Consider the following 19,516-nt stretch of genomic DNA (forward strand, 5'->3'; position numbering starts at 1 on the left):
GCCCCCTGGGACCATGTACCAAATAATGCCTTTGTTTGTTCAGAAACACACTGCTAATATATATGGAAATGTCATACGCCTGGGGAGGAGGGGGATGTCTCCAGGATACTGGTTACCAATCCCAAAGGCCTTCCCAATTGGTGCAACCCTATCTAAAAGGGGCTGAGCCTCGTGAACTGGGTTGTAGACTTGTGACTATTCACCCCGCCTCATATATTTCACCGGGCATGGCCTATCATTACTGCTTTTGTGGCTCTTTTCTGCTAGTCCCCTGACAGCATACTGCCTAGAGATGCTCCTCATGAGCTGTTTCCTCAGCTCCCAGTACCCGTATGATCATAGCAATGGCTGCAGGCACGAGTGTAATGTGTACGCCGGTGGCACTGGTCCCGGTGTCAGTCTGCCTTACTGTAACACAGCGTCAGTTTCACTGGGCTCTACACCATCAGCCCCTACAGGCCACTTCTTCTTCCATCTGTGCTTTCCTGGCTCACTTCGCAGCTGGGACTCTGCCGGTCTCTCAGCATGTGGTCCATAGATGCCGCACAGCACTTCAAGTCACCCACCAAGGTCTGGCTTCCGGGTCTTGCACATCTGCCACCATGCTCCCTCCGGCGCACTCAAGGTCGATCAGTTTCCCTCCCTCACATGGATTTGTGTTGCAGGGGGCAGAGTAATGTCCCTTCCTGTGCAGCACGGGCCACTTCTCTAGCATGTCTACCCTCCAATCTCTGCAGCCTACAGTTCAACTACGCCTCAGCAGCCCATTATGATCGGGCCTGATATTTCCGGCAGCAGAACAGGAAATGGCCCCAGTCTTCCATGGGATGTTCTTGGGCTCTTCCCAAATCGGTTTTTCCATCTCAATATCAGGCAATGCAATTGGATGTGGTGTGGCGGGCTGTTCAGACAGTTGCTGGTAATGGAGAGCAGAAGACAGCCATTTGGCAGGCTGCTCTGCTGCTCCCCTTCTCCAAATATTATTCCTACTTGAAAATTACCACATTCCGATTAAAATCCATCAACTGTTCTTCTGTGAGCAAAAGACAATGTTTAATTTTGCATTTCATTTTGCATTAGCTGAACCTACCACCTGCCAAAACACTGATACCAGTTGTAGAAACCTAAGGACCCCACTCCATTCACCTACCGAAGCATGGAAAATGCACCCTCAGTGTGATGGTGAAATGCTTGCAGGCTAGACACAATGGCAATATGTTTCCAGATACTAGGTCATTGGCCCCCTTAGGCAATTGAAATGGAAAAAGGCCAATAGAAATGGATAACCCCATGGTCTATTTCTACTTTTAACCATACAAATCTCTGCTCTGCCCACCTTTCATAATAGTTATGTTTTTGCTGTGGCTGCTTTGGAATCAAACGTGTGCATGACAACACCGTTAACGAACACAGAGAGGTTGACACAGGCATGATAGATTGATACAGTGAGTGAAAGAGATGGCAAAGAGAGAGTCAGAGCTAGCATATTCAACTGTTTTTGGGAAAGTTAAGCTGCCTTTTCTCGTTCATGTTTCAATTGCTGAGGGTTCATATCAGTGGTCACTTTGCTGTTAACGTTTGAGTCAACCCACCTTGAAATAAACCATGTTTTGTTAGTGAGAGTAACCATGCATTTCATATCAATGATTTGAATCATTTAGACATTTAAAAAACACGGTATGACCTGCAACATTTGGTGACACTGAATGACCACTAAGTGCTGCTGCAGTCAACAATATCTTAATCCCTCAATCTTCACAGACCGCTACATTCACTGAACATACATCACAACAATATGAAACGAAACTAAATTAAACATAAGAATACGTTGGGGCTGGAAAAAAAGAGGTATGACAGGATGATCAATGGCCTCACATTTTATTAACAATAAGGTTTGTAGATGAAAAGAGATGGCATTAAGGTTAGTTCATTTTGATGTAATAATATAGAACATTTGCTATCAATTATATGTGTATATATATATATTCATGTTTCAGCAACTGTCTTAGTCCGACATGTACATTTTTTCAGTGATCCAAACTCTCATTTTCTTCCTGTATTTCTAAATATCAAGTAAGAGTTGTTGTGGAGCACTCTGATCCAAGAACATGTCTGACATTTGGGATGAATTCCATAAGATCAACTATCATTGATGAATTAGATAACTTTAATGCAGCTCAAATATTTTGACAGAGGTTAATTTACAGATCTAAAGGTGGTGGTAAACTAGTCGCTATAATCTCATAGTTTGTTGTTATATCGTCCTGAAGAAACATAGCAGTCGGGGAAACTGTGTGATATTAGTCAACCTTGATACAGCTGATATGCACTGTCTTAAATATTTCCCTGCACCCTGGAATAATTGAAGCCGAGCAATGCACCAAAGCTTTTACAAGACTTGCTTTCCTCATTACTATTTGAGATGGATTTGTCGTGGTCTCATAGGAATGTCATTGGGGACATCTCTGAGTGGTGATGCAATAAAAAGCAAAGCACACTACAGCTAGTTTTTGCTGGCATTATTTTAGACAGGGAGTTGAAATGGTGAGAGACGTGCTGGTGTGGTAGCAGCTTATTCACATTTTTTAATTTATATCTGACCTTCAGCCCAGATCGTGGGTCCCTGAGTAGTTTAAATGAAATATCATGAGCTTGTGTAATGAAGTGTATGATAGTATGTGTGTATGTGTATTACTAACATTGTGTGGTTCCTAGTACTGATGGCATTCCCTCTTAACTGTAACACACAGAATTGCGGGAAGAATTATAGGTGACCTCTCGTATGCAGACAATGTTGTTTTATTGGCCCGTACTCCAATAGCTCTCCAGAACCGTATTGTTGGTTGTCTTAGATACATGTACCGAAGGGATCTGTTGCTAAATGTTGATAAATCCATACTCATTTGTGTTGGTTAGTCTAGTAGTAATATACCACTCATGTTAGCATCCAGTGGAAAACTAGAATGAGTCTCAAAATGAACCAATCTTGGGATAGCATTTAACAGTGGAGTAAATCGCAATGATCATACTAATAGTGTGTTGCTAATGTTGCTATAACAACGTTTGGCAAAGATATGGGAGGCCTAACTACTGCACTCACTATCTACCAGGCCAAGCCCCAAGCAATGTGTCTGTAATGGGCAGAGGTGTGGGGATTTTCCTCTGTGACAGTAATTCAGACTAAGAAAAATAGCTTCCTGCAACATCTTCTGGGAGCTGCTAAAAGTGTGTCGACCTTCCTTTTTCATCAGGAATTAGGGCTGCAATACATAGGTAAGAAAATTAGTCTAAAACCTGTAAAACTTTGGATTAGACTATGGTCACAAACAAAGACTCGTTTAAGACACCAATATTATTAAGGAATTATTAGCATCTGACATTTGCATGAAAATTCCCTGGCTAAACAATCTGATGAATTTAGTATTCTTGTGCTTCCCAATCTATACAATTTCTTTGCTAATATATCAAGGAAGAGTTTATCACTTTATCACTAGTCCACCTGGGAATTATGGGATTTAGAAGCTCTATGCATATTTTGAACATGGGTGTAACAAGTCTAATGCTAATTATTTAAGTTGCTTTTTAAGCACGCATAAAATGAGTGTTTTATTTAGTTTAAGGCTAGCTGTCTACCAATAGCAACTGTGCAGGGTCACTGCATGGATAGGAATGGTCTGGAATTGAGTGCTTTCTGCCCTTATAATAATAAGTCTTTGGCAACCTCACACATTTTTTATTTTTCTGTCTGTTATCATATATTATCATATAATCTTATACGTAGGTTTTTAATCCCCATGCTCAAAAGAATCAATTGTAGAACATTCGAGAAGCCACTATCTATATTTATGTTCATTGCCGAACAAAGGTGTTGGTGTTGCTATATGTATGTTATTAGAATGAGCCTTTGCATTATAAGATATTATTGTTTTCATTATGTTGTAATTTGTATAATTTGTGTACTGTATTGTGATATTGATTTGTATTGTTAATTGTATGATGATTTTAACTTTCAAATAAAGATTGTTCACTCACTCTGTGAAGACTCTCTGCATTAATGAACTTGTTAGAAGTCCTAAAATGCCTCAAAGGCTGAACTAGAGATTTGAGGCTTCATGACACACCCAGGTACTAAGAATCATTAAATGTATATACACACTAATGAATGTGTAACAGAGTCCGACAGAGGCCTACAATATTAGCGCTGACATAGGTGATGATATTTCTTTAGGCTTGTTAGCAAATTATGATGTATGTTTATTTTATTTTAGTGGTTGCTTATATTATAGTTAATGCCAGACTTCTCCAGCTTCTAAGCACCAGCTATGAGTCAAACCCTTGTCCCAAAGCATTGCCTTGTCCCCAAGGTGGGCATATTGACCTGGAGTTATATTGCCAGCCTTGATAGGAAGACTTGATATCTGAATAAAGATATATTCAGAAATCATGACTAACCTCATAATCACCACCAGAAACTACCACATACTCAAAATAAGTACACGTCATGGGTGGGGCCCACAAAGAAGTGCAAAAACGTAAGAACATGTCAGAACAGTTTTTTAAACAGTCAGCACCAGACACTATGCAATAATTAGGGGGTAGGTCAATCAATGGAGCCACACACAGTGGCTGTCATAACAACGCAGCACCATGCAGGGGCTGGCAGCCTTTGTCATTTGTCTGAGGCAACATCCAAGACTAATATAAGATGATCTGGTGGTTAATAATAACCTTTACAAAATACTTGAATTAAAATAACCAATAGAACTATACATTAATTGATTGATATCAATAATAACATTCTTTCCAAAGGAAAAAATAACATAAAACACATTCTAGGATACAATTACAGATACAAATACAGATCCAAATGTAGGTTCAAATACAAATACAATTGCAGATGTAGATGTAGATGTGACTTTATGTCTCTAAAGTAATACATTGCATAGAACAGATTACAAAACAAACAAAGAAATTCACCTTACTTGCCAGATGTAATGGAAATGATCTGCTATGTAGCATATCCCATCATAGTTGTTCAACTACAAATACAATTGCAGATGTAGATATGACTTCATATCTCTAAAATAATTTGCATACATCAGATAATAATCGCATAACTGCCAGATTCAATGTAACTGATATGCTATGTAGCATATCCCACCATAATTGTTCAGGATACACTTGTTTGCCCTCTCATGGCTGTACATTCCGTCATCAAGTGTGGCAGTGTTTCCCTAGAGTCCAGCACGTTACAAAATCAGCAGATCACCATTTCATTACTTATATCGCCTCTTACTAATAATATCTCTCTTGTTGGTAGAACATTTAATCTAAAGCGCATGAGGTTTTGGTGCATGTTCTTATTGGGAAATCATTTTAGATATGGTTCTGGACAGCCCACTGTTTTTTTTAAAGAAATTATCTGTGAATATAGCGTTGACCCCAACACTGCACCATTATACTGGAGCAGCCTTTTTACTTTAGCTGGAAAATGGAGCAGAGTTTCCAGTGTTGTCCCTAACTTCATTAGTGTTAAGAGATATTCTTCATGGAGTTTAGATACAAAACCTTCCTGGGGTACTCCTTCCCGTACCCTCTTACCCAATGGCGCATTTAGAGATCTGTTCGGACTCATGTAAAATGTCCTGCGCAGTCTCAATCTCTCGTTTCCACCATGCGTTGAAGTGATTGTAGGCCCAATTCATATTGTATTGCCGATAATGGGACACACTTGGGTAAACAATGTAGGACTGAACGCCAGATTATGGCTTCATATTTACTCATCTCTCTAGCGACCCATGTAGTGAACAATTCTAGACCATAGCACAACTGCAGAACGATCTTCGAATGGTAAAAACCTTATAGTAGGAAGCATTGAGAATGTTCTATATTTCATATCCATTTTTTTTTTTTGGGTAAGTTGCTAAAGTACTTTATCCTGCAGATAGTTTTGATAAATGTACGTTTGTGTTGCTGAGATGATAGGAAAGCCCAAGTAAATAATGGATGTCTTCACAGTGAGTCTTATTTTTATTGTTTTCATTGGTATTATTGTCTTAGCTGAATAATCAACTTTACAATAAATTTAAACATTAAAACACAGTTTTCTGACTTAAAACAATACAAAACCATGAACATTCATTACAGATTTTCACCTCAAAAGCATCAAAGTTCATTACTAATTTAGTCTTAAAACGAAACGTTGGGAAGAATGTTTATGCTGACACAATACAATCAACCAGAATCTGCATATGTGTTTGGAAGGCTAATATGCTTTTGTTACATTAAAATATCTTTAGTTGGCCAAAGATCGAGTCTGAACCATAAAAAATCAGATCTAACGGACACTGATGGATACAAGAGGAGATAAGGCTCACACATTCCCATTATTTTATCTATACATTGGTTGTTCCCATTATTTTTGTAAGTGCGACACAGATTTCCAGTAGAAATACAGTCTCGTAAGTACACTTTTCTCTTAGCTCTCTCTGGATTATCCACAAGTGTACTCGGTGACAAATCAGCCAACTCCATAATCTCAAATACTTGGTTACGCCATTGGACGAATATAATCTGATCAGAGGTTAGAAGATGTTGACCTAAGGACCAAAGGAGAGTTCTGGAATTCTTTGCCAAAATACACTTTCGGAACAGGGCGCACTGACGCCAAAGGAAGATGCTATTAAGAGAGGTTAAGCCAATCTCATAACGTTCAAGAACCAAGTGAGACCAATGGAAGTTGTGTGTTTGCTCAGTCTCATGACCACATTCTTTTGCACCTTTACTTTTAAGTAGTTTGCCTCTGTGTACCCATTAAAAGCAATTATTAATCTTTGGAGCCCTAACAGAGTCTGATCTAGCTGTATAAAATTGTCTGAATAGGCTGACCAGCAGACTTTTCGGCCCTCAATCTTCGGAGGTGCAAAGGCTACCTCATCTAATACATTACCTGCATCTGCCATGTAAAGGTTAAATGAGGCGGAAGCAAATATGCAACCTTGGTGAAGTCTGTTATATGTGCAAATAGTATTAGATATCAGGCCCTCCTTATTCCTGTGTATTTGTATTTTAGACCCTTCATGTAGGTGGATCAGGATGGACGGGATACCCCCAGGGAGATGTGGCTTATTTAATTGTGTCCACTGTGTAATCCTATCTACACGATTGAAAGCAAGCAAAAGAGGCCACATATATGGCAACAGAATTATCTTTCCAGGCTAATTGTTGGAGAGCAAATAATAGAAGCCCACAAGCTTCTGTACCCACTTGCCTGCTTAACCTTATTCTCTGCATTGATATGATATGATTTGATAGGTTATTAATAACGCGCTCAATACCCAGAGGTTTCTAAGCGCAGACCTGGGGATCGAACCTGTGTTGCTCTGTGTCGTCTTGCTTCCAAAGCGAGCCCGCTGCCCCTGAGCTATCCTCCCACAGCAAGGATGCCTTCGCAAGAACATTTTAGAATCTGCATCCAGCAGTGCTATCGATTGATAGTTCAACCGGCTACCCCTATCACCCTTCTTATATATAAGATTTTACAGGAGGGTGGCAAGCACCTGGTTAAGACAATGGGCCTCATTACAAACTGTCAGGTCTGGACTGCGGTGATTCCGTGACGGTGGCAACAAAGTTTCCGCGTCTGCATGGTTGCGGAAAGACCTTCCAATTAAGTGCTGTCGGTCGCGCGCACCACACATACGCGGAAACGTTGTTACCGCCATCACAGAAAAAGCCACGGAAATGGACATAGTGCTGCCACAAATAGCACAAAACCCATGTCCGCCACCGTCGCCACAGACACGGAACCGGAAATACCGTGATCGCCAAAACAGGAAACAGAGAGGCGGCCATCATATAAAGCACAATCCATTGCCATCCAGAGTCAGCACAAGCAGAATCCACACTGTGAGAAGGCAAAGGGGACCACCAGCATACAAAAAAGGTAGCAGGCGCCCCTCTCTCGGAAGAACAAGGCATGATAACCTGTTCAGTGGTTATCAACCACATTGAGAGTTCGCAGCCATTGCTTTTTGCTCACTGTACTTTTCACAGATGGGAAATATCCATTTGCATATCAGTCATTGTCCCGCTCACAAGGGCAGTCCAGCACCGGAATGCTATGGCAATTCCTCTCTGAACAAGGGTACCATCAGCAACCCCATGCACGTGTTTCAGCCTTTTGGTCATCATCAGTGAGGTGAAGCTGAGCCTCTCTAAGCACAGTGAGCAGGGAGTCCACGTCTGGTTGCCCCCAGGTAACCTAGGGTGACCAACCCCTAGTTCCTTTCAAAAATACAAAAAAGGTAGCAGGCGCCCCTCTCTCGGAAGAAAAAGGCATGATAACCTGTTCAGTGGTTATCAACCACATTGAGAGTTCGCAGCCATTGCATTTTGCTCACTGTACCTTTCACAGATGGGAAATACCCATTTACATATCAGTCATTGTCCCGCTCACAAGGGCAGTCCAGCACCGGAATGCTATGGCAATTCCTCTCTGAACAAGGGTACCATCAGCAACCCCATGCACGTGTTTCAGCCTTTTGGTCATCATCAGTGAGGTGAAGCTGAGCCTCTCTAAGCACAGTGAGCAGGGAGTCCACGTCTGGTTGCCCCCAGGTAACCTAGGGTGACCAACCCCAAGTTCCTTTCAAAAATACAAAAAAGGTAGCAGGCGCCCCTCTCTCGGAAGAAAAAGGCATGATAACCTGTTCAGTGGTTATCAACCACATTGAGAGTTCGCAGCCATTGCATTTTGCTCACTGTACTTTTCACAGATGGGAAACATCCATTTGCATATCAGTCTGTGTCCCACCCACAAGGGCAGTCCAGCACCGAAATGCTATGGCAATTCCTCTCTGAACAAGAGTACCATCAGCAACCCCATACACATGTTTCAGCCTTTTTGGGCATCATCAGTGAGGTGAAGCTGAGCCTCTCTAAGCACAGTGAGCAGGGAGTCCACGTCTGGTTGCCCCCAGGTAACCTAGGGTGACCAACCCCAAGTTCCTTTCAAAAATACAAAAAAGATACCAGGCGCCCCTCTCTCGGAAGAACAAGGCATGATAACCTGTTCAGTGGTTATCAACCACATTGAGAGTTTGCAGCCATTGCTTTTTGCTCACTGTACCTTTCACAGATGGGAAATATCCATTTGCATATCAGTCTTTGTCTCGCCCACAAGGACAGTCCAGCACCGAAATGCTATGGCAATTCCTCTCTGAACAAGAGTACCATCAGCAACCCCAGACACGTGTTTCAGCCTGTTTGGGCATCATCAGTGCGGTGAAGCTGAGCCTCTCTAAGCACAGTGAGCAGGAAGTCCACGTCTGGTTGCCCCCAGGTAACCTAGGGTGACCAACCCCAAGTTCCTTTCAAAAATACAAAAAAGGTAAAAGGCGCCCCTCTCTCGGAAGAACACGGCATGATAACCTGTTTAGTGGTTATCAACCACATAGAGAGTTCGTAGCAATTGCTTTTTGCTCACTGTATCTTTCACATGCATGGACCACCAGCATGTCTGCCAGGATTCCGACCCAGAGGCAGCGCAAACAGCGCTTTAGTGAGGCAGAGCTAAGTATTCTGGTGGAGCAAATAGTGGAGCATGCAGAGATGCTGTTCAGTGCCGATCAACGGCGTGCCACACAGCAGCGGACGAAGGAAGTGTGGGCGGAAGCAACACGCAAGTGCACCGCTGTGGGCGTTACTGTGAGGAGTGTAAAGGACTGCCACAAGCGGTGGGACGACCTCAGGCTGAGGGTTCGGAACCTGATCTCCACACACCGCCAACGCAGCAGTGGGACAGGTGGAGGACCCCCTTCCCCACTGAGGCTGCAAGCATGGGAGGAGTGTTGCAGCAGTGTCCTTCACCTTGAGGGCATCCATGGGATCGGGGAGGCTGAGGCAGGAGTGAGCCCACCTGCAGATGCTGGTAAGTGGAAAACATGAATGCCATATGAGTATATGTTGGGCCAAAGGAGCCATCATGATCCATATGGAAACCAATATCACTACAATGCATACCCCCAACAAGCAGATGCATGTAACTGCCACTATTAAATGATCAACCTGTATTATGCACCCATCAGGCACCACCACATAACATACATGTCCTCTGTGTCCCTACAGCTGTATCAAGTGACAGTGATACTGCAAAACAGCCCAGGCAATCAGCACGTGTCCAAGTCACCGCCCATGCAGAAGAGGATGCTGCCAGCAGTTCGTCATCCCTGCCCCCAGTAGCAACTGCAACACATGTTCCGGTCACCATCACCGACATCCCCACCGTCTCCACGCTGCCTGACGCAACACAGGTGCCACAGCAGAGCAGTCTGATACTGGCCCACATGGGGAGATGCCCACATTGGATGACCTGGAATCCTTCCATCAGCTGGAGTTCAGCCCCACATCACTCTGAAGTCCCATGAGGTCACCCACCCCATCAATGGCAGAGCTAAATTCCTGCATGCAGCGGATGGAGGAGCAGCAGGCTACCCTCACCGAGCTGGTGGAGAGGCAGCTCAAGGAATCTACGCTGCAGAGAGAGTGCTACAGCACACCAGTATGGCGCCTCTCAAGGTCCATTGGACGCTTTGCCAGTACTATAGTCACCATGGCACGCCATGTGCGGGAGGGCAATGACAACACCTCCAGTCTCATAGAGTCCATGTTGATTGGCCAATAGGCAAATATTGCACATATGCCATCTATTCCTGATTCTGTGCCATCCAATACCACCACCCCATCCAGCTCCACTACTGCCAGTCCAAGGAGGCGCTTGAGTCGGCTAACAGGGCTCTCGGGCAAGGATGCACAGGCACAGAAGTGCACACGGAAGTGATGGCATGTGTGTGGGGCGCTGCAGGACACATGTGGACTTGAAGGGTGTGAGGGGTAGGTACATTTGGGTGGTGGGGGAGGTTTTTTGGGGGGTTAGAACATTGGGGCCTGGTTGGGGGTGGGTACGTTTGGGTGATGGTTGGACACGGGTGTACAGCTTCCCTAACCATTGCACCTCCTTCCCTGTTGTTAATTCATCAATATATCATCATTTAAAAACAAAACATACATGAGTGGACATCTATCATTTCATTTGCAGTACAACAATTCATTTATTGGCATCACCATATCCATGCATTGCTGTGAATATGCTGTGTCTCAAAAGTAAATGCGAATCAGTTCATCCCATGCTCTTTGGCAATCTAGTGGACCCCCAGGAGGAGGTGGTGACATCCCATCCCCATCCATATCCACATCTCCATCTCCATCTGCGTCTGGGGGCATTGGGATGTTCCTGCGCAGGCAGAGATTGTGCAGCATGGCACATACAAGCGTGAATTTATCCGTCTTCACTGGGCTGTACAGCAGTGATCCACCAGATCTGCTCAAACAGCGGAACCGGGCCTTCAGCAGTCCGAATGTCCTCTCAATCATGCCACGTGTGTGGACATGTGCCCTGTTGTACGCCTCTTCATGCCTGTTCCTTGGCCTCCGTACAGGTGTCATCATCCATGGCATGAGTGCATATCCAGCATCACCTACATGGGATGTAGATGGGGGGACATGTCAGTGTTAGTGGTATCATGTCTTCATCTGATGCTGTGCTACCTTGTGTCATTGTTCATTCATGCATATGTGCCATGCAGTGGTTGGTAGTGTTTTTTGGCCATCACAGAGGACGTTGCCAACTGGACATTGACCTACGCATTGACGTGAATGTGTACTCTGCCCTGCGGGTGAAATTTGATTGTGAGTATGGCATTGTGCAGTGATGTGCACACATGGCAGAGTCACTACACTGTGATGAAGTATTCGATGCAGGACGTCTCATGTACAGGCATCATGTGCATTGGGAGGGCAGTGACCCATTTGTGGGTGGGTGATTGCAGTGGCACAAGGTGTATGGGACAGTGATAGTATCGGCTGTGTGTGTCATGTGGCAGGGTGTGTACGGGCACACTGTGGTGACCTGTCATGTGTTGCTTTGTGATGTTTAGGACCCGCTGTCTATTCAGTTGATGGCAGGGGGGGTGATGCATGTGCAGTCACAGCAGCACACTCACATTGCTCATTGGCCTGGACACACGCACACCACTTCAACAGGGTTGGTGCATTGGCAGCTGTACTCACCCAATAGCCATGTGCTTTGTCTGGCATAGCGTTCCATGTACCGTGGCAACGTGGAATTTCGCAGTACCATTGAGTCATGGGTTGAGCCTGGGAAACGTGCGCAGCAGTGTGTTATCAGTTGTGTGGCATCACATACCATCTGTACATTCAGCGAGTGATACTGTTTCCTATTGTGGAGCACCATCTCAATTGCACGTGGTACTGTCAGCTCAATGTGGGTGCAATCAACTTCACCTATGCAATTTGGCATGCCTGCTATGGCATGGAAGGCCAACTTGGTGGCAATGACCTCGGGGAGGGTACGGGGTAGGGCTATTTGTTCCGAAACATGGCGCAACAGGGCATCCAGTACCTGTACCAGGATTTTTGAGAAACAGGGTTGTGATATGCTGTGCAGCTCACCAACCGTGCGTTGATAGGTGCCAGTGCCAAGGAAATGCAGTAAAGACACAACCTTCAGGAGGGGGGATGGCGGTGGGGGTGTCTATGTGGCTGCTGATGTTGTCCTCAATCATGGTGGTGATGTACAGGATTGTTGGACGGTCCAGCGGTATAGTGTGTGGATCTGTCCTGGGGTAAGGTTCCAGGGTGAGGCCCTGATGTGTGGTATTGCAGGCTGCCTGCGGGGCGTGCCGGCTGGACAATGGGGTTTGCCATAGGTGCAGGGTTGGCTTGTTGCCGCCTGCGCCTCCTTTCCTCCTCCTCCTCCTCTGCACCATTACTGCCATCATGCGCAGTGCTGCCTGTTGGTTGAGTAGGCCCAGTCCCAGTGCTACTAGAGCTGCTGCCTGCATGGTTCTGTGTTGTGTTGGGCTGGGTGTGGCCCTTTTGCAGGCTCCCAGTGGGCTGCTGGGTCCAGCTGGGCTGATTTGGTGCACCTGTGCTCTGATTCAGTTCAGCAGGCACTGTTTAACGTCATGTTCGCGGTGGCGGCGGTACCGCCACCGTGATCATGGTTTTAACACCATTTTTCAGGCGGTATTTCCATGTCCGCGCTAGTTGTGATGCTCGCAGTGTTTCGTATAGCCGGAAACTGAGGGGTTTCCGTGTAGGCGGACTTTACGGGACCCTTAACTCCGCGGTGGCGGTTGGGGGTGGTGCTATTTCCGGGGCCGCAGGCCATGATTGGGCAGACGCGGTAACGGTGCCGGTATGGTTTTACCGGCAGCGTTAACTCCCGACCGATGTACTTGTAATGAGGCCCATTATCTTTGAATAAAAGGTATAGTGCTTTGGCCAAGAGATCTGTGTTATTTTGTAGGGTTGTGTTTGTGAGTTGATTTGGCCCAGCTACTCTAGAAGGACTAGCCTTGCTAATAAGATCCTTAATGTCTTTTATAGTGAACTTTAAGACCTAGGCCCTGGGTTTTTGGGGCCACCTCTTCTGAAAATTTAAACTCCTCCCTCACATATATGCTTCCAAAATGCCCTGCCCAATCACCTTCCGATATGGTATTTCTTTGGGCTGTGGACAGGGTCCCTCCATAGCGTTTACAAGAATCAAGAATTGCCTAGAGCTGCCATCTTTCAAGGTAGCCATCATATTTTCGCCGTCTCTGTGGTACATACTGGAACGATGTCCTTAATCCAGTTTTTCAATTTTAATTTTACCTTCGATATTGCCTTTTTTATTGTTATCACAGCCCAGCATTTTCTTTTTATGTACCGTTAGATCAAACACGTGTCTATGGCTTTTATTAACTGGTCTCACTCCCATTTCTTTCACAGATTTCTTAATTAGAGCCTAAATATGTGGGCCAAAAGAGTTACTTGTATATGTAAGTAATTTGTTATTCATGGTTGAACTCATAAAGTCAATCATAAAAAGAACATTTAATTTACCGACAATACCCTCATGCCAAATAACTCAAGATTTTTTGTTGTTCAAAATTCAAAGGGACAGTGTAATATTTCTTTGTAATGCCCCATTCAATTTGACAAACGGTGGCCTGGAGCATCTTATGATCGCTGAGTACTCTATTGATTATCTTAAACTATTTTACCTGGTCAAAGAGGCCCTTCGTCATAAATATGTAATCTATATTGAAGGTTTGTTTCCCATCTGACCATGTGACAGGACTCATGATGTTATCAAGAAGCTCATTTACCATGTATAGTCTCCTATTAGAGAGCATATTGAGCCAAAAGCAGCATTGGAGCTTCTTTCTATTACCCACAGTGAAATCGTCTGAAGTGTTGGTGATCGTGTTTAACTGAACTCCCGTCACTTGATGTGGATCCAATGGCAGGTGGTCAAAGTCAATTATGTTAGAGGGTGAACATTCAGCATTGAGGTATCCTACTATAATTGTCTGCCACACGGTATGTCGACCAACCAATTTTCAATCACCCCATTTAGCTCTTTTAATGCATACATTTGAAAAAGTGTTCCAATGTTCCAATGTATACTGACCAGTAAAATATATTGGCCCTCATTATGAGTTTGGTGGTAGCCATTGAGCTATTGGAGATGTACCTATGTTGAACTCCTCCATACTTCCAAATACCTCAAGGTGACCAGTGTCAATCACAATCAGGGCCTGTTCTTCCAATGACCGAAGAACCCATCGTAGTGTCAGTTAACTGCCTCCTGTGGTTAGACAGTACTTGCTATGGTCTGTTGACAAGGCATTGAACATCCGTCTTCTATTAGAAGCCATTACATTGAAGTTGCCAAGGATTTGCTCCCACAACATGGAGTGCAATTTTAGCCTGCCATTGAGTGCAGTGAAGTGCATCCCCCATTATGATGAAATCCATCAGGGTACCAATCCTACCATCTGAAAGTGTGCTTTTCTTTGACTTCCAGGAAATGGCATTCATGGGCAGCTCACTGCTGTGCAGCAATGAATGAGAGAAGCTGGTCAGGCAGGGAGAAGGACACTGGATCTTTCACAAGAGCAGGGAGTTGTACTTGCAGGAAAAATCATGGCAGGTTAGAATTATGATTAGGGCACCAGGAGGCAATCAGTGAAAATCAATGACATCTGGAACCAGTTGGTTGTTGAGTAAGGGTTTGTTGGACTGGGTGGAGATGGTTATAGCATTCTGAAGAATATGAGTTTTGTTATAGCCCATCAGGGGATGGTACCCTTGTAGCACTCTTGTCAGGGATTCTAGGGCTACAAAAGGAACTGATTTTCAGTAGTGATGTTGTGGGTCTTTACACAAGTGCTGTGAAGTTGGGTCTTACTTGTATCCGGTCGAATCACACAAAAGTGTAAATGGATGCTGAAAGCAAAGAATTATCAGACATGATTTTAATCCCACCATTACACTCTCCTCACAAAATAGTGCAGGGACCTTCCTGGATCATAAATGATCACAAAATGCTCAATATGCATTTCGAATAATGCTGATAAAACACCTGTTAGTAAACAACCTTGCGGCTCACATAACACACTACAACATCAATCTTACATTTATTGTTGACAATATATTTACAGATTTGAAAGATGCTTCTCATGACTGCAGACTCATAAAGCAAGGTTGTTTTCACATTCAATCATTTCCTGAATATCTACTACCATAAAAGCTGACATTTTTTTAAAGTGCTAGTTGGAACCTCTGCAGTATTGAAAATCAAACACATAACTGGGCATTTTATTGTATGGTTTACAAGGTTGGGGAGTAAGGTTGAGATATATTGGTTATGTGATTATATGATTATATTGCTGTAGCTCCAAACTTTTATTAAGATGTGAAAATATTGAAGAATGTTAAACAATATAAGCAGCATACAGATAGAGTGTTCCTGGAGATCAAAGGTGGAGGAAACAGTAATAGAATTTCAGATATATCATGCTTTGTCCAATGCTACTTCTATGTCTCACAAACCCCCTCCTCTTCCAGGTTTTTCAGAAGTGGGCCAAGCCATCGGAACCAACTAAGAAGCACTCATTGCTAAAATGCTCAAAACAGGGGTAAACCCCACCACTTCATTGAACTTAAGAAGATTATAATATCAGAAATAATGTTCATATTACAGGCTAGTTTTGACATCACCACTGACCTTTAATAGGAAAATGGCATTGCAACATATCTTTAATCAACGAGTACACTATGAAATACAAGCCTGTTGCTTGTACCGGCAGACAGCCGAATTCCAGGATTCACTACAGCACTTAATACAATCTGTGACAAGCTTTTAACATTCCTTGCTTGTCAAATAGTTTTCTGGGACACTTTAAAGACATTTAATGGCAAGGCACTGTTTACGGTAGACTGTTTAATGTGTGCACTGCTGTGCCAGATTATCAAAGCTTTGCACTTGTGCAAAAAAGTGGAGCAAGTATATTTAGCACCAATGTTGCTATTTAGATAATAGTGAATAGAGCAAACAGGTTTAGTTTCAATTGGTATTATCAAAACATTTCTTCACCAGGGCAAGATTGAAGCAGGTTGCTTTATTAACTATGTTTGCTGCATAACATGAAGAGAAATGTAGTTATTCCCTTTTGTTTTCTCTTATGCAGCACATCGAGTACAAAAAACACTGTGCATTATTTTTGGCTCCATGCAAACATGTTTTAGATAATATGGATTGTGACAAAATTGGCTTGCTCCATTTTATAATATTAAAACATCTGTGCACTTTTTTGCACTGGTGCATATGTTTGATAATCTAGCCCTTGGTCCCTGGAGATTAACATATCTGAGCATGTGTGCATCCTGCAATGTTGTGTATGAAATGGCCCCTGGGGTACTATGTTGGGGAAAGTGTCCAGCAGCTACTTAAGTGGATTAAGCTACATAGACAACATGTTAGGCAGTTGTAGTAAGGTCATAGCCATCAATACGCACTTTGTGCAACTAAATTACACCCTGAATGACTTTAAAAGTTAGGACAGGACATACAATCCATTAAAAACGTATGGATACAAAGAGATGGACATTTCCAATACACTTGAAAATGGTTTAAACAGGCATCACAGGGAAGTATCCCAAACAATAAATTCCAATTATTTGCACCCATAGAAAACCAGAAGTCAAAACAGATATACCTGTTTTTCCTTTACCATTGTCTATGGCTCTTTACTGACACTTGACTGATACATCCCCCGCCCCATCTGCCTCTCTCATGCAATGTTTTGTTGATGGACTTACTTTTGCCGGAGCCTTCCAAGATCTTTAATAGCTCTGCCCCATAAGCTTCCCAGAGGTTGGTGAGTGCTCCAGCTCCATGCAACACAGGTTTACGTTCCCCGCCCAATTGTAAGCACACTCTCAATTTTGGGAGTATCCTTTTCACACCAGGCTGCACAAGCCAAAGGGCCAAAACATGACTGATGGTTCCTCCTCTTTATTGGCCTTCTAGAAGCACAAGTCCAACATGTAGGTTACTGTGCCACCACCAAACACGCACAACAAATGGCTTGTTCTATTTCAGTTTGGTCAGCCTTTTAGAGTCAATACAGGAAAAGAGAAATACAATTGTGCAGCAAGTGACCGTCTGCATTTCCTAACCCAGTCTTAAATTTAGGTGGCTATGGTGGGCAACAGGCTTAGTGAAGATGGACACATAATTTACTATGTCTAAAACATTTCGGACTTCTGTACGTTTGCACATGCCATGACTGACAGTACCCCATCCGTTGATGCCTCTATGAGAGTATCCCAGCAATGTGTCTATCTCTTGCAGCATGTCATTTTCAATAATCCACTGACATCAGTGTGAGTTTATTGCATATGGTAAGTTCAGATGTTTAAGGCTTCTTGAGAAGGAAACACATCAGAAGCAGACACAAACAGATAAGAAATTGCAGAGGTGAATCCTTGAGCTGTCCTGCTATTCCAAGGGCCACCTTCTTCCTGTGCCTGATGAAGTAATCTGAAGATTACAAAAACTTGAAATTAAATGATTATCATCCTTGTTCTTGAAATTGTTAGTGTTGACTATTTTGTTTTGTTCTACTTTTAGTTTAAATGTATGTTGTTTATATAATTAAATAACCTATTTGTTTTTACAAACCTGCGTGATGTTATGGGAGATGGGCCTTTGATTTAAGGGACTAATGTATCCGCTGCAAGAATCTGTGCATTCCTCCCTGCTGAGAATACGCTCTATAAATACACATGTTGCTCTCCATTTTTGTACTGTGGTTTGTCTCTTTCGAACTTCAATGCAGTCTAGCCCTGTCTGTAAAATAAAATCACTGGATTGTATTATTTACAAATATGAACTAGCTAGAGAAAATTCAAATCTATAATCTAAACACATGTAAACTCATTTTCATATGCATGTCCCTTCTTTCCAGCCCTTCTGTTCTTTGCATTTACATCTGCAAGTATCTGAAAATCCTTATACATCAGGCTCCATCTCCAGCAAAGTGACAGCACCATGGCTAATTGTGGCAACAGGTAAAGCAGATTAATATATGTATTTTTCCTATAACTAATGGCATACAACCTAAAAGAATACATTGTGTAATGTTTATTACAAATATGAGGGTAAAGCTATGGGCAAGAGAATAGCCTTACAATCTTGGTTTAGAGAATCTCATCTGGAAATGCAGCTGTGCTAGGTGGCACTATAATTCATGGAAGGAATGACTAGCTCAGCTGGCCCATTAAATTCGCCCGAAGACAGAACCAGCAGATTTTCACTTTATTTGGTTGATTCCTGTTCAGAGGAACCTTACCGAGATTAAGATGACAGATGGAAGTTAAGTGTTGGACGATTTGTAATGAGGAAATGATGATGTAAACATTGGGTTGAAGAGGTCATTATTCTTCCTCTCAGCACATGTTCCAAGCAAGCAAAGTATTAGCAAAGTATATAGTGAATGGAATACATCAGCAGTTCAGTATTTTTCCTTTCAAGGATGCACAAAAAAAGCAAAGTGTCTTAATCTGAAATGGTTGCAGAGGGTGTTTCTTTAATATCAAAAGTAACATACCCGGTCGGATAGCACAGCGAGTAGAGCACTTGCTTTGACATCCGTGCAGAGCCTGTCGACGCAGGTTAGAATCCCGGCAGGGCCAAACTCAGCCTTTCATCCTTCTGAGATTGATACATGAGCACCACACACCATGGGTAATAATAAGAATCAAATCGTTACTTGCAGCTGACAAACAACTCTAATCTTTAAAAAAAAAATGGTGTCAAATTCACAAAAAGTATTGTAAATTTGAAATGTGAAATAGATGCATTACCTAGGGAAAACTGCAGGTGCCCCAATTCACAAAGACATGCAGAGCACTTCTAGGTGGCTGTGCTACAGCACCTGCAATGGACTGGCCACCCCCTTTAGTACATTGGTGCAGTGAACATATATGGTGCTCTCTGCACTCAAAGGCCTCTTACTGTAGTTATTTGTTATGCGTTTTTCCCCAGCACAAATTCACAACATTGTAATTGTTACTGACTAAATGCTATCCCTTAATT

General features: G+C 43.1%; 1 protein-coding gene across 1 annotated transcript in view; it reads left to right on the forward strand.

Annotated features, from left to right (window-relative positions):
* Positions 1 to 19,516, forward strand: part of SORCS3 (sortilin related VPS10 domain containing receptor 3) — a 3,021,596-nt gene that overhangs the window by 2,357,949 nt on the left and 644,131 nt on the right. Inside the window, exon 11 of the mRNA XM_069611752.1 lies at positions 18,387 to 18,489. Coding sequence (XP_069467853.1) covers positions 18,387 to 18,489 — 103 coding nt within the window. The remainder of the gene's footprint in view (positions 1 to 18,386; positions 18,490 to 19,516) is intronic.

The sequence above is a fragment of the Ambystoma mexicanum genome, chromosome 8 (assembly GCF_040938575.1).
Source record: "Ambystoma mexicanum isolate Mex_15411 chromosome 8, UKY_AmexF1_1, whole genome shotgun sequence".
Classification (NCBI taxonomy): domain Eukaryota; kingdom Metazoa; phylum Chordata; class Amphibia; order Caudata; family Ambystomatidae; genus Ambystoma; species Ambystoma mexicanum.